At 36.8% G+C, this 16,074-nt stretch overlaps 1 protein-coding gene across 1 annotated transcript; it reads left to right on the top strand.

Moving 5' to 3' along the window:
• The first annotated feature begins 1,391 nt into the window (after positions 1–1,391).
• LOC140156051 (mevalonate kinase-like) lies at positions 1,392–6,395 on the top strand. Its single transcript, XM_072179163.1, has 2 exons — positions 1,392–1,508; positions 4,899–6,395. The coding sequence occupies exon 2, from the start codon at positions 4,937–4,939 to the stop codon at positions 6,185–6,187; it is 1,251 nt and encodes a 416-aa protein (XP_072035264.1). The 5' UTR covers positions 1,392–1,508; positions 4,899–4,936; the 3' UTR covers positions 6,188–6,395.
• The last annotated feature ends 9,679 nt before the right edge of the window (positions 6,396–16,074 follow it).

The raw sequence follows: 16,074 nt of genomic DNA, 5'->3' as shown, positions 1-16,074 counted from the left end.
TCTGTTGATTTTAAAATGTATTGATCAACTCCACCAGACTGTGACATATGCATAACAATAGACAAAGGTCAGTGATTAGTGTATACATCAACACTCAACAGGATATTTAACATGCATCAGATGTTAATTGATTGCTGATCTACCAAAAACAACAGCTATAGACTCTGAACCTCGAGTGCGTAAAATCAAAGCATCTTCACAGTATACAATATACATAAATGTAGCCTATACACTTGCTTGAGAAGTCTAGCCACAAATTTTCTCACCGATGAGCTTCACATTTGAGACCGTTGAATTCAAAATCTAGTTGGATTCGCTAGAGCATGACACTGTGTATTAAAAACAATGGAAGTTCAGAAGTAAATACAGTTGATTACGATGGGCGATCCCATCAAAAATGTTCCTAAAATTGGACTTCAACAACATTTTGGACTGTTCAAATTTTATTCAGAAGACACAGTTAACTCATCAAAATAACTTTCATCCAAATTTTAACATTAACACAATAAATAACAATTTAACATCTGTTGCAAAAAAATGCCAACGCTGACCGAGCGAAAAAACGATAGTAATGTACTCTAGTATCGAATGCGTAACTATCGTCATGATCGTGTGTGCAAATTCAAAGCTAGAGTTCTCAAGTAAACATAATCAAGGCCAAATGCATATCAAAATTAACTTGAATGAAAGTGAACTACAAAGATCATGAAATGAAAAATTGATACTTGAAGGAAATAAAAAATCAATCAAATCATGAAATTGCATTTGGGCCTACATGTTTTTGTATGCACTACTTATGCAAAGTTGTATATTAATATATTTTTTCACTAGTTCCAAGAACAAGAACATACCTCTCAGCTCTGTAAGCTTAAAGCTAAATTTCAGTCACAACACAGGACTTCGATCACTAGCCTCACTCTAGGAGCTTCTTGTAGGACAGAACTCACAACACTGTCAGCAGGAAGCAAGTGTACACTGTACAGTTTTCAGGAATTCAGTGTGTGGGTGATCAAATGCTACAGAATTGAAAGCCTCTAGCATAAATCATGACACTTTGTCATGGTCATTTGCAAATGATCAGGTCATGTCAAGAAAGACACAACAAGCAACAATTTACTTCCGGGTTTGGCAGTGTATTACGCAATCACCCGTAAAAATGTAAACATAATATCTAAAGCTGAGTGAAAAATAATAAAAATGCAATTTTGGTTTTCAAAAGTAATCAATTATTGCTAAATTTATATATATAAATAATTTAACATTACAATTAATATATTTTAATACTGTTCATAACAGTGACATAGGAGAAATACAGTATTTTCACCCATCTCAAAATAAGGAAAATGCTCCTCCATTTACGTGGTACCAGGGTCAAAGTGCACCCGTACCTGTAGAAGTTGTTGCACTGTTTTACACATCAAGTTTCTACATAATTATTTATCAGTTGATGGAGAGACATGTTTGCATTGCAGTCTGCCCCAGATTCGTTATTTCTTGGCAGTAAGAAGGTGAGACAAAAAGCAGGGCGAAACTCTTTTTGCAATCAAAATTTTTAAGTAAGCTTAAAACATAACATAACTTTTTAATCCATGCAATAACCATTGTAACATGCTATGGCAATGCTATAATGTTTTGCAGATTTCCTTTTACAAATTACATCTATTTGCACTGTACTCAGCATAGTCCTTCTGACTGGGCATAGTCCTTCTGATGTCGTGCCAGCTAGGAAGGTGATTAGTGTGCTATATAATATTTTGCAGTATTTAAGTTAACAAGTTAACACATGTATACGGCGCAAAGTTCATTCATAAATTTCCACTCGGCATGGCAATAGCAGATCGCCTCAGCAGCCAATCAGAGACAGGTGCATTTCAACACAGTAAATATGCAATATACGCTTAAAATATGCGCCATCAAAGGTTTACTGCAAAATAAATACTAACTTTTCTGTGATAAGCAAGTACAAAACGAGTCCACATGCAATGAATTCAGATCTCAGAGTACGGTTAAGCCTAAGTCTCCTATCCAACTATCGTTCCAAGTGCCAAAGAGCAATTAGGTGCACCAACTTGGAAACAAGTAAAATAGAGACTAGACTTTTTCTTTCAAGTTTTTCATATATTCAAGGTATTCTCTTGTATCATTTATTGATTCTTGTCTTGATGTGTTTTGTGTCCTCGTCCGTTGGATTCACCATTACCGGTTCCCACTTTATCGTTCCAACATTATTGTGCAATTGTGCACACAATGTGTAAGCAGTATTCATTCATTAACACTGGATTGGTTCAGTCCAGTATTCATTTAAAACACTGGACAGTCAGGCCTGGAAAAAATGTGGAAAGTGGGAAGATTTTAAAGCTCCTTCCCAGGAAATTTGGAGGTTTGGAGGGAAATTAAGGTCCTTAATTAAACAAAGAAATACATTTAGAATTTTGAGGGAAATTTGTCTTTTTGGAAGGATAATTTTGATCATCTTCCAGGGAAATTTTAATAATTTCCAGCCCTGAATTAATGTGGCAATTTCTGTGTTTGTAATGTTCAGGATTTTGCTGCATGGTGATTTCTACAAATTATGCAAAAGGTAACCAAAGGGTTGGGATGGCATTTTAAAGTACCGTACTGTATCACTAAATGTTTTAGAGTTGCAGTTGTCTAAAAAGTAGACCATTTCGGGGGATGTAATTGGTGCACATTTAAAATAGTGAGTGAAATGTGAGTATTTTCATGCACACCACATTTTTTTTTTGGGGTGGGGCCCCCGGGGTGGGGCCTTACCTGGCTGCCCTGCTACTAAACTGTCCGCACATGTTTTTTTTTTTTTTTTTTTTTATGAAATGCAAGGTAAACATTACAATACTCGCCCATTAACTAATGTCAATCACAGATATATAGGCAACATAGCACTATATATACTGTACCCACCCGGGTGTAAGCCCACCTTCGGCTATAAGCCCACCCCCACGGTAGTTATATGGGCCAATTAGTGGTTCACAGCAGCTTGACAAGAAAGATGTTGATGTGCACGACTCTTGAAGGACTGAGCTCCATAATCAGTGATCTCTTCAACTACACAGTCTGGGAGTCCATTCCAAACATGGGCTACTAATTTACTTTCTTTACTTTGTTCTTTGCTGGTTTCCTCCTGAATCTTCCTATTGGGAGCTTGGCTAGGAGGTCGCTAGAGTGATTGCCTAAAACTTGTCCCCCATGTAGACCAGATAGATGTCTCTGAAGGTCTTGTGGATAGGAGCCACCTTGTGGTCCGTTGAAAAATGAATTGATGTAAGCAGTAGATGTGAAGTGTGGCATATTGAGTGTTGTTTCCCCACCTGGTTCTTTGAAGTTTTGGTCTAAAGGGGTCAGATGAGTCCATGTCGATGCCTTGGATGATAATCTTATAGAGTTGCATGACTTGATGGGTTTCCAGTCAGCTTGAATATGAATATGAAAAAAGAATCATTTGTGATTGATTAAAAAAATAGTGGGTATGCATCATTAACTTAATCTTGTGAACTCTATTGTGTCATGTTTGAATGTTTTGATGTTCCAATGTACAATGCGTAAGCCTCTTGTCAACAATCATATTCTTGATTTTTGTGAGCTTGTGTGTGTACATAAATGTCATCTGAGTTCAAGTCCCTGCACAGGCAGGTACAGGGTGTCCCAAAAAAAAGAGGCCCCACATTGCGTCCTCTTTTTCTCCTATTTCTGAAACGTTGATCAAATATATTTTGGTATGTAAAGAAACCCTAAATCATTAGCTTTAATAAACCAAAACAATTTTTTCAATCGGCTCACAATTTTTGAAGATATGCCCTCTTTAAGAAATGTACCCGTTTTTCACTCTGTCCACGGATGAGGTTTGGCTACATCAAAGATTTAAACGAAACACACGGTTAATGACATGGATAGATAATAGCATTAGTCTTGGGAAAGCATTCACTATAAGCGAGGATCACCAGCTAGCTTCAAACATCTTCGCAACCCAGTATTACTGCTGCATTCATAAGTATCCAAGCACAAGGCCTTAAGGATGGTACGCAACGCAATTAATGCAATGAGAACTAGTTCTGAAACCTGTATTAGTCACGGAGGCAACCAGGTAGAGGGCAGAGCAGCACAGTAAATTCACTTCAAAAGAACCAAACACAAACTAAACAGCCCTTTTCAGGGCTACCTTTTATTCCAAAAAGAGAAATGACTTATGTTGTCAATAAAAGGAAAGCAAGAAACGAGAAAAACATAAGTAATTGCAAGTATAGCAAAAGAAGTCCCATCCCACATCAATTTCGCCCAAATTAATGACACTTAACAAAATCCATAACCCATAAGCCCACCGGTAAAGCCCATTCCCTTAAATAAAGTTGTTATTTTATAAAGTTATCAGCGAGGAATGTTTTATATTCATGCATGGTATATGCACTTTTCAATCTTTGAAGTAACCAAACCTACTCCGTGGAAAGAGTGAAAAACGGGTACATTTCTTAAAGAGGGCATATCTTCAAAAATTGTGAGCCGATTGAAAGAATTGTTTTGGTTTATTAAAGCTAACGATTTAGGGTTTCTTTACATACCAAAATATATTTGATCAACGTTTCAGAAATAGGAGAAAAAGAGGACGCAATGTGGGGCCTCTTTTTTTTGGGACACCCTGTATGTCCTTAAGTTGGGTCAGAGAAGTTGGGATGCAAATTTCTGGTTTGAGAAAAACCTTGATTTGTACAGAGTAGATTAGAACATGAATTTAATTGAATTGGTGTATTTGACAATATTTAGTATCCTTAGCACAATTTACCATCCTTTTTCAGTATGGCTAGGTTGTATTCTTGTAAAAAACATTGGGTTCTTGTCTGTAGGTTTATTTTGTCTTCTGTCTCTTTCTGTACCATCCTCTGCAGAACCACTACTGAAACTCAACCTCCACCACCTAGTCATCATGGCAACAAGCAAAGATGAAAGGTCACATCAAGGTCAGAATGGGGTCATCTTTGTATCTGCGCCTGGCAAGGTTATTCTTCATGGGGAACATGCAGTGGTATATGGCAAGACTGCGCTTGCAACAAGCTTAAATCTCAGGACATTTCTTCGATTGAAACCGACTGCTGATGGGAAAGTGACTCTGCGGCTTCCTGATATTGATTTGAATCAAACTTGGGAACTCAACAGCTTGCAAGAGACATTTTCTGATTTGCTTGGAAAAGATGTAAAAGATTGTAATCCACCGACCAAAGAACAAATCGAAAAGTTGAAGACTGTTGATGGATACCATGAAGAGGATGGTACAAAAGGGATGGCTCTGATTGCATTTGTGTATCTATACCTCTCTATCACTGGTAGTAAGAAACTAGAAGGATGCAATGCACTTGTGGTTTCCCAACTTCCAACAGGAGCAGGATTAGGCTCCTCTGCAGCTTTCTCTGTCTGTCTCGCTGCTTCTCTTCTACGCAAAGTCGGTGCCATTTCAGTGTGCGGTGATTCAGGTTTGACCACGTCCGACTTGGAATTGATTAACAAATGGGCTTTTGAAGGAGAACGCCTCATTCATGGTAATCCGTCTGGCATTGACAATTCAGTCAGTGTCTTTGGAGGTGCACTGAGGTTCAAAAATAAACCACAAGTTAGCATCACTCCTCTTGACAAGATGCCACAGTTGCGTATTCTACTCATCAATACCAAAGTTCCAAGGAGCACCAAAGAGCTTGTAGCAGGTGTACGTGAGAAGCTAGACAGGTATCCGTCCATTATCAACCCAGTGTTAGAAGCTGTTGATAATCTGGCTATTACATGTGAGTTGGTGCTGAAGGAGATGGCTTCAGCTCAGACTGGAGACCAGATGACACTGATGATGCAACTTGAAGAGTTAGTTGACATGAATCAGCACTTCCTCTCCATTCTTGGTGTCTCTCATCCTTCATTGCAACAAATCTGTCTCACTACATCTCAGTATGGTCTGCATTCCAAGTTAACAGGTGCAGGTGGCGGAGGTTGTGCATTTACTCTTATACGCCCAGATACCATTATCAAAACTATAGATGCCATAGATGCAAAGATGAGGAAATGTGGATATGAAGCATGGGAGACATGTTTAGGTGGGGTAGGAGTTGTGTGTCACAGAAGTCGAGAAGATTTGGAGAAATTTGAAGCTCCAGCAGATATATATTCAGATTCAGATTCAGATTCAGATTAAATTTATTTAATCATTCCTTTGATGAGTACTAAACATGTACTTGTATTGGTGCTTTGCAATCAAGAAACTGAACAAATAGCTAACACTAACAGAACATAAATGATTTTCACATGATTCAGATTTTTATTTCCATCTCAGATTATTCAAATAAAAGCTGTAAATCATTTGTTTATCAAAGCATTACATGATCAGTGTAATTTCCCATTATCTTACTGGTTGCATGTCATAAGTTGGGTACAATTTCCATTACATGGTCAAAAATGACAAAAAATGTATTTTTTGATATGTTGTATATATTGACAATCTCTATTAATTAACACCATTTTTAACCTTAACACATGCTTAAGTTTTGAGATAATGCTAAATTACCAATTAATTAATACACAATTCTCAATTTTCAAATGTGTTTTTCTCAAATCGGACCTCAATTACAAAAATGATTGTAAAATTTGTATTATATGCAAGAATGTCATCAGATTTAGAGGATATGTTCTCAATACATTAATGCTTCAAATGAACTATTTAAAATAAGTGTACATATGTTAATTACATTGTGAAGGTCAATGACCTTTTTACGAGTAATTAATGAGATGGTTATTCTATTATTGAGGAAATGAATATCAAGAAGAGAAATGTACATTAGCATATTGCTAAAAATACTGAAATTCAACTAGGATTTCATTAAAAATGAAAAAATGGAACATATAACCCTTTAAGGTGGTACTACACACCTTGATAAATTTGTGACTATTTTTGCATTTTTCTCAACAAATAATATCCCACTGGTAAAAAAAAAGTTATGTATATATTAAAGGGGTAAGGAATCCAGTTACTACACTGGAATTTCAGTGACTCAAGACAAGCGGTACATTATTTATGATAAGAAAAGAGGTACCGCTAGAATGTACCTCATTTCTTAACATATGTAATGAACCCTTGTCTTGAATCACTGAAATTTCAGTGAAGTAATTGGATTCCTTGCCCTATAATATACATATAACTTTTGTTACCAGTGTGCAGTTACTTTTTGAGAAAAATGCAAAATTATTCACACAATTTATCAGGGGGTGTAGTACCACCTTAAGTAGTCAGTAATTGTTTTAGTTGTACAAATTCAACATTCAAAGCTGTCAATACATCATAGCCTCCCTAGATTTGAAAAAGTAACCGCCTGCTCCACATCCGCCTGCTCCTCCACCCCTGGCATTTTTCATTTCAACAGATGTGATTTTTTACTGAATAATTATAATGTATAATTATATGCTTCAGTAGACTGAAAGAGTATAATATTAGGCTTAAAATGAGGTATCAACCACTGCTGTAGGATATGGGGTTACGGAAAGCCAATCAAATTTGTATCCCAATTTTCAGAAAAGTGTAATCCCTCCACCCTTTTAGCATACCCAACTTATGACATGCGACCTAATAGGGGAATGTTGTATCTATCTATCTATCTATCTATCTATGTGTATAAAGGCTCCGTCAGTTTCGATCCAAATGTCACCAAATTCATACGGGAGATTGAGGAATATACCGAGAGGGTAATGCTGAAAATTTGGTTGAAAACGGTCAAGAATTGGCCTCAAAATCAGTGAAAATGTGGTCCGTTGCTATACTAGGTAAACAAAAAAAGGAGTCAGTTACTAAGCTACAAAAATGTAGCCCTGCGCGTCGCACGGGCGTATCTAATGCCAAGCCGCTCACGTAGCGCAGCGATACCGCGCGGGTAACGCAGCACTACGCCATGGCACGCGTAAATGACGCAGAGTCACGTAATGAATGATATTACGGGTGAACGACCGTAGAGTAATAAATACGGGAAAAAGATGTGTGTTAAAAAGTACAAACAACATGAAGAGGTAGGCCTACTATAAATAAAAAAAGAAAACAAAATGAGGACAAACAGGCTGTACGAGTATGTGGGTTATCGGCCCATGTAGAAGAAACTAAAAAGAAAGAAAAAAGTTAAAACAGAAACGTAGGCTTAAGGGGGCTGGCATTTTCTTCGGAAGGGGGGTCCCAAAAATACTGGGGGGGTCATAGAATTTTCAGACCAAAAATAGGGGGGGTCATAATTTTTTTAACACCCAAAATAGGGGGTTTATAGAATTATTTAGGGCTGGTGACTTTTCTTTAACTTCGCAGTCGAAATGTGCGTACAATCTATGCAAAATTTTTACACGCTCCGCACGCCTTCTTTACACTTACAATAAAAATTTTACCGTGCTCCACACACTTTCTTCACTTTTAAGTTTTGACGCGCTCGCGCCTTAGTTCCGCAATGAATAATTTTTCTTGAGTCTGTGTAGTTGGAAGGGGGGGGGGGAGGTCATAAAATTTTTCAACCCGCGATAGGGGGGGTCGTAAAAAAATTTTGCCCGCGATAGGGGGGGGTCATAAAAAAATTGACTCCGGTCACCGACATATTTGGGACCCCCCTTCCGAAGAAAATGCCAGCCCCCTAAGGAGGGTCAGGTTCAGAAAAATAAAATTTACCTTTTCAATGATTCTACCTGTTCAGTAATTCCTCCTGTTTTAGTGAACGCTCCCATTTACTCACCTAGCGGGTGTCCCGCTAGTAAAATATAAACATCAAGAACTTCTAATTTTCTAATTTTACAAATTATTACTGCACAAGTTTGTTTGGCTTATAATACATGTAGGTAGAAATTATTTGTTTTTTGTTATTGTGCGAGTCAATAAATCCAAAATTCACGCAAGTGCACGTTAGTCACAGAAGTTACAAGTCTCATCTTTTCCACCAATTGTAAGCTGAACAAACTTTAGGATCTCATCTGTCGGGAGACAGTTCTTTAACCTTCAGTTGTTTAAAACTGGAGATGAGTGAACTGTGTCCTTTGATATGAGATCATAATATGGCCTGCTCATAGTGGTGTGCAATAGATGAGCTGATGTGTGATGGTTGGGTGGGCTCTGGTTCATTAGAGGCAATATGACCTGCTCCCACGAAATTAGAGTGAAGTCGAAATTGGCAGTTTAGTTTATGTTCTTTGTGTGACCCTACCTAGCAAGCCAGTATTATGTCCTTTGTGAATGCCCATTGTGCATTCACAAAGGATGTACTACTGATTTACAGAATGCACCATTCACCGTGACATAGTACTGGCTTGTACAGGTGTGTATCAAACAAAAAACATCAACTCAGCAGCCAGAAGGTCTCAAAACTATGAACTTTCATCTTTACGCTCATTCCGTGGGAGACGGTCACATGTGCACATTATATTTTGTGGGACTGGGCTTGAAAATCTCTCTGAAAAAGGTGAAGGGCAATGGTCTATTCTAGTTGAAATGCATTCACCCCCTATGGAAGACATGACCTTAGGCTTCCACACAAGGAGTGTGAATTTCAAATGGAATTACCTGAATGGGTGAATTATTCTACACCCTGTATGGAAGATTAACATCATGTCTTCCATAAGGGCCGGGTGTATGGATTACAACTGAAATACCCCAATAAGGGTATTGAACTGTGAAAGCAAAATGATGTCAACTCAAATCAAATTTCACATTTTATATATAGCTTGATTGATTTGACTGAAAACCCTGTATTTAACACCGTTTGGCAGAAAGTTTAGTCTTCAGGAAATCAAAGGGATTACATTTAAAAGAAATACGGACACATTCTGACAATTGAAAATAAAGTTCCATTATCCATAGTACTCCCACCCCTGGAGGGCACTCTACTTATCAGGTGACGGGGATGTACCTGTCGATATTCCCCATTATTTTAGGTTTGGTTACCCTGCAGCTACCCGCTTTTTTCTAGAATTTTATTGTCATATTTCAGAAAAATTTTATTGAAAATTTGGCAAATTTGGAACAAACACTATAATTTTCTACCTGATGGCCCCCTTTTGAAACTTTTTATACCCAATCAGGCAGTGAGCAGCATGATAAACGGAGACAGCACCGTATTGTATGCAAAAAATTTAGACAACCATGTAAGTCAGTGTAAAATTGTGTGCACCAAATTGATTTAATATGAAAACAAAGAGGTTTGTAGAGATTAAGAATCATTAAGCAGGGTTGTGTACTGAGAAATTATCAATATTTTTAAAAAATTGGTTCATTGGGTGAGATTGAATTTGAAAAAAAGAGGCCAATGTGGCTGCTAACACTCAGTGAGTGAGGTGCTAGATTTGCGACTTTCACTTGGATGATACATTTTGAAATGGATGTAACAAATCAGCAAATCAAAAAAGGAGAAATATTATGTATATTATGAAATTGTGGGTTTCGTTATAATATAAACTGTAGAAGGATGTTTGTCATTTGCTTTTAAAACATTTGATCTGTGAATAAAAATTGATCGATCACAAAACCAATCTAGTATTTTGGTCTCAAAATGCCTGGTTTCATCTCTGAGTAGAACTTGTGTGTTTGTCTATGCATACAAAGGGGTATCAAAAAGTTTTAGAAATCACCCAGAAGTCAAGCTATTTCGATGAAATTTTGTCAGTGTAATCACTGGTCCTTATGTACATTATGGTCCAAAATGGTCTCATAAGTATGTTTACTTTCTTTACAGGTGGTGCTAAAGTTTGTTCGGCATATATAAGCAGAAAAAATAAGACTCATAACACCGTGTATTGATATAGAATGGTATGCACGTAGTTGTGTGTTGCGTAATGCGTGACTAGCGTAAGCATTGCCCAACTGCGTGCATACCATTCTATATCAATGCACGGTGTTATGAGTCTTATTTTTTCCGCCTTATATAAACAAAACAAACTTAGCACCACCTGTAAAGAAAGTAAACATAGTTAACATACATGTACTTACGAGACCATTTTTGCACCATAATGTACATAAGGACCAGTGATTACACTGACTAAATTTCATCAATATAGCTCCTTCACTTCTGGGTGGTTTGATTCTAAAACATTTTGATACCACCTTGTATCATGTATTAATAGTGTGATAAAAAATATGAGATTCACACTGGTTGCAGCTAAAGCCTTGTAAGAAACAATTTCAGTTCGGGGGCACTTGTAATTCACGGACGTCTCTGATTTCAAAGACGGGTCAGTGATTTCATATACGGGCATTTAATACGGGGGTCTGTGATATCACATACGTCGAGCTTTGTTGACAGCTGGGCACTCGATGCAGCACATTGGAACGAAGCTGAGTGTTTTAGAATAAGCTTTCCTGTGTTTAGAAAATATCTACCTGTGCAAAATTATATCTATCAGTGCAAATTCTGACAAATGGTCACAGAACACACTTAGATTTCAATGGCCAAAAGCAAAATAATATTTTGAAGTAAAAAAATCCCAAGAGTACCCGAGCCTGCGCTATAAATCATGAATTGGATAGTAAAATTAGCAGGCACTCAACTTGGGCTAGCTACAACCCTGACAAGGCCTACAAATGTACTCACAAAATTATTCCCAGTGTGCTGGCACGTTCACCAAAATTACTAATATCGTTTGCGACTGGGTTTTGAAACAAGGGAGTATGTGATTTATGAGACGTCTGTGAAATATGATACTGTTATGTGACATGACGTTTCAAGAGTATTTGATATCAGAGACGGCCGTAAATTAAGAGTGCCCCCGAACTGATTTCCCTGGACCTGCATACAGGATGAATCAAAATGATTGGTATCCATCTGTTTTCAGTGATTGTGGACATGACTGCATTAAAATGCAACATAGGATCCACCAGTTTTTGTTAGATTAATGTGATGAAAGGTTATAAGCTATAAATTCTGGCCATTCCAAGAGGATGCTATGTTGCATTTGGAAGAAGTCGGCTTTTCAATAAATACCAAAACCAGTGGGTACCAATCATTTTATACAGCCTGTATGTCATATTATAAATGTATACAGACAAACAAAATAAGCAGCACTCGTGTGGAACACTGCCAATGCGTTGAGGCAGCTGTATCGCATGTGCATCTATGCAGTGTCTTAAAAACATACATGTGCATGTCTACAACCTTCAGGGTATACTCGCAATATGAAGTTCTGCGTAATGATAGACACACTGACGTCACTGTCATCTGAAGGCAAAAGTCATCTAGGGGTTGTCCAATTGGGGTGAAAATAATTCTAAACATTGCCAAGGTGAAAAAGAGTAGGCCAATCTTTGTTGAACTCCTAATAGACTAAAATTATTTGGTTTTGTATACTGCATGTCAAAAAAGTTACGCACTCATAAATTTATAGAAGTGCGCACGTACCAGTCATGCATTAGGCATAACCAACTACATGTAGTACACTCTTAGAACCACATAGCCAATTAGAAATTGGGTAAATCATAAATATTGTGTAAATTGCACTTGAGCACTGTTTTGCGTACTATGCGCTGTGTGTTTGCAGGATTGATTTATTTTTCTTGAAGGTTTTCTGACATTTGTTAGTACTTTCTTTGTTATAAAAAATTGCAGAAATTCTTTTTATCATGTATGAAATCTGTTAATAAATTTGCATATCACTTTTTGAGAGGGACACTGGACTCAATAAAGCACTTGCATTGAATGGTGGTACATCCAATGCACTCCCCCTGCATCTTAGCATTATTAAGTCCAATTTCTATCTCAACAAGCGATATATGCATTTATTAACATATAATTAAGTTATATCTTCATGTTTGCATTTGACCCACTCTTCCATGTAGGAGTTGAAAGAGTTATTTACACCATCTGACTCGGCAGATCATGATGCAATCTACAGGGTGTGGGGATGCCCTGGTCATCTCTTTTTGACACTCAATAAAGGCAAGCAACTCAAGACATATGATGTTGCACAACCACGAAAACAGGTGAGTAAACAGAACAAGAGAGGTCTGGAGTTTAAATCCCAGAATGTGGTGTAGTTGGCAGGGTCACTAGGTGTGGGGTTGCCCTGGTCATCTCTTTGTGACACTCAATAAAGGCAAACAACCCAAGACACAAGAAAACAGATGAGTGAACAGAGCAAGAGAGGTGTGGAGTTCAAATCCCAGTCCAGAACATAATGTTAGTGTGGGGATGCTCTGCACATGTATTCCTTTGTGAAATTTAACAAAGGCAAGCAAAGGTAATTATAGTCAAATCATCTTTTGCACTAAAGAATGGTGTCACTTAAGGGATCTAGAATGAGCGTTGTTTTGTGGGACATGAGAGCACCTCAGACCTATCGAATTGCATTCTGAATACTGAAGCATGTCTTTCTGATATCAAATAATTTTCATTTTTGAAATTCACGATATAATACAAATTTTATGACAAATTATTAAAATTTGATATTTTTCAAATTTTTGTTATATAACAGTCCTCGAAATAAATTTTATAAATCTAATGATATATTCTTAAAGTGTATGTAGCTGGGAGGAAAAGCAGACGATCAATTGAAAATTTTGACCTTTTATATTGAAGATATGGATTTTTACCCAAAAAGACCTTTTTTTGTGTGTGTGTTTTGGGGAAAAAAATCCATATCTTCAATACGAAAGGTCAAAATTTTCAATTGATCATCAGCTTTTCATCCCACCTACTTACACTTTAAGTATAAATCATCAGATTTCTAAAGTTTACTTCAAGTACTGTTAAATATCAAAAAAAAAAAAAAAAATTTTTTAATGATTTGCCATAAAATGTGTATTACATTGCTAATTTCAAAAATCTAAATTATTTGATATCAGAAGGACATTCTTCGTATTCAGAATGCAATTCGATATGTCTGATGTGCTCTAATGTCCCACAATAAATACTGTCCAAACGTTCATACCCCTTCCTTCAAACAGAAAATATAAATTGCAGCTTCCCTACATACTATCACTGTGAATTCTTATCGTTTATCTTTGCTATGATAAGAAGATCTTGTACCTCAAAGTTTCAAAGTTCATCTCAAGTCTGGGTGCTGACAATTCATTTCTAATTTTAGCTTTGGCAATAGATAAAGGTTGCTAAAAGAATACTTGGTATTTGCATAGATGTTATGAATTTAAGATAGGATTTTAAAATTAGCTACAATAAGTTTCATCACTACGATAATTTATATATACTGATCAGTAATTATCATTTATTTTTTTCAGGGTTCATCAAGAAAAGGCAGGTTGCACTTTGACCTATCACCTTCTCCAATTGTCCAAGTGTGCTTCTTCAAAAAAGAAAATTCACCAGCTTTTGTTGTGAGTATATTAGGAGCTTTGTGAATATTCTCAACCATCCAGGTAGATAAACGTAATAAAATGAATATTTAATCTGTTCATCTGAACTTAGTTTTTTTGATAGTGGCATTATCGCGTCTCATCCAAGACGCATCATCAGGCTGACTGATCAGATGATGAACTATTGATCTGTGACACAGTTGATGGTATGACGTCACAGGAGAGTTGTTGGGGTATTAAAGGAAGTCTCCGGCAATCACAACATTATGCCTTATATGTAAGAAACATAATTATCAAGAACGATTCACGTGGTTTTATTTAAAACAAACTCATAGTAACCATAAAAATGAATAAAAACATCCGTCTCTCAACACGCGATATTCAAAATTCCCGGGCACCGAGTGCAATGACGTCCCAGTAATACAATGAAGGCGGACGACAATTGAGCACAAATAACCATTACGTCATTGCGCTTAGACAATTTCGGCGCAGGAATTTTGAATATCGCGTGTTGAGAGCCGACTGTTTTTATTCGTTTTTATGGTCAATATGAGTTTGTTTTAAATAAAACCACGTGATTCGTGCTTGAAAATTATTTTTCTAACATATAAGGCATAATGTTATCATTGCCGGAGACCCCCTTTAAGCTGTAGCACCAAACAAATTTGCTTCCTTTTAGAACTTTGTTTGAACTCTACCTACTTTGTGTACGATGGGAAATTTTACCAACAGAAACATTGCTGTGCGATGGGTTCACCGGTTTCCCAGATTGTCGCAAATTTATATATATGGAACGTTTTGAGCGGCTAGCCCTTCAAACCTACAATGGCACACCACCAACACATTAGTTTCGTTAAGTGGATCATACTCTTGTGAAGTTAAAGAAAAGCGAACAAGTCTCCACATCAACGCTGTAGACAAGAATATCAGTTTTGCGCAGGAAGGTGTACAGGACAACAAACTTACATTCCTGCAATGTTTGGTCACAATTGAGAACAATGGCTCACTAAGTACCAAATTTTTCTTGTTCTTATAGGTATACCAAAATGGATTGGTAGAAGTATGGTCGTATTCATATCAAGGCAGCCAGGGACAGTGGTCTAAAGCAGGCTTCTTTATCCTCAGTGATCCAGGTGGGGCAGTGATATCATCAGTTTTACTGGATGAAGATCATGATTTAGTGTTTTGGTTGGAGAGATCATTGACTGATAGCCAACATAGCAACAAATTGCTTGTGAGGTTTCGTGCATTAACAGTAGGTTAGTAAATCCTGACGTTTAATTTATGAATTTGGTGTATTAATGGAAGCTAATGGATTGATTAGTTTTAAATCCATTAGTTATAATGGACTTGTATCATTAGAGGCTGGCTGTAATTAATAATGTTATCATTAAAGCCTGGTAAGGGAACAATCAATACTTACACCAGGGGATAACAGTGGAATTTAAGCAGGAACACACAATATTTTCAGGGATAAAATAAGGGGATTAATGTTGAAATGTGAATAAAATTACCAGTGTCTTTGAGGAATCATAAAATTACATCATGCAATATGAACAATTTTTTTGTTGAATGTCATTTCGGTTCAGTTTGATTCACAAGAAAATCAGAGCTACAAAAAATGCTGAAATATGAAGAATATTATCAGTGTCTTTGCGGAATCACAAAATTACATCTTGCCAATATGTTCCAACACAAAAATATATGTGAGAATGTAGAATGTCATTTTGGTTCAGTTTGATTGACAAAAATATCAACCATAAGAAATC

Source organism: Amphiura filiformis, chromosome 6 (assembly GCF_039555335.1).
Source record: "Amphiura filiformis chromosome 6, Afil_fr2py, whole genome shotgun sequence".
NCBI lineage: Eukaryota > Metazoa > Echinodermata > Ophiuroidea > Amphilepidida > Amphiuridae > Amphiura > Amphiura filiformis.
The sequence above is the reverse complement of the archived record's forward strand: the minus strand, read 5'-3'. Positions and strand labels throughout refer to the sequence as shown.

What these genes read in the sequence shown, in the direction of transcription:
- LOC140156051 (XM_072179163.1), top strand. Translation starts at nt 4,937, where the DNA reads ATGGCAACAAGCAAAGATGAAAGGTCACATCAAGGTCAGAATGGGGTC.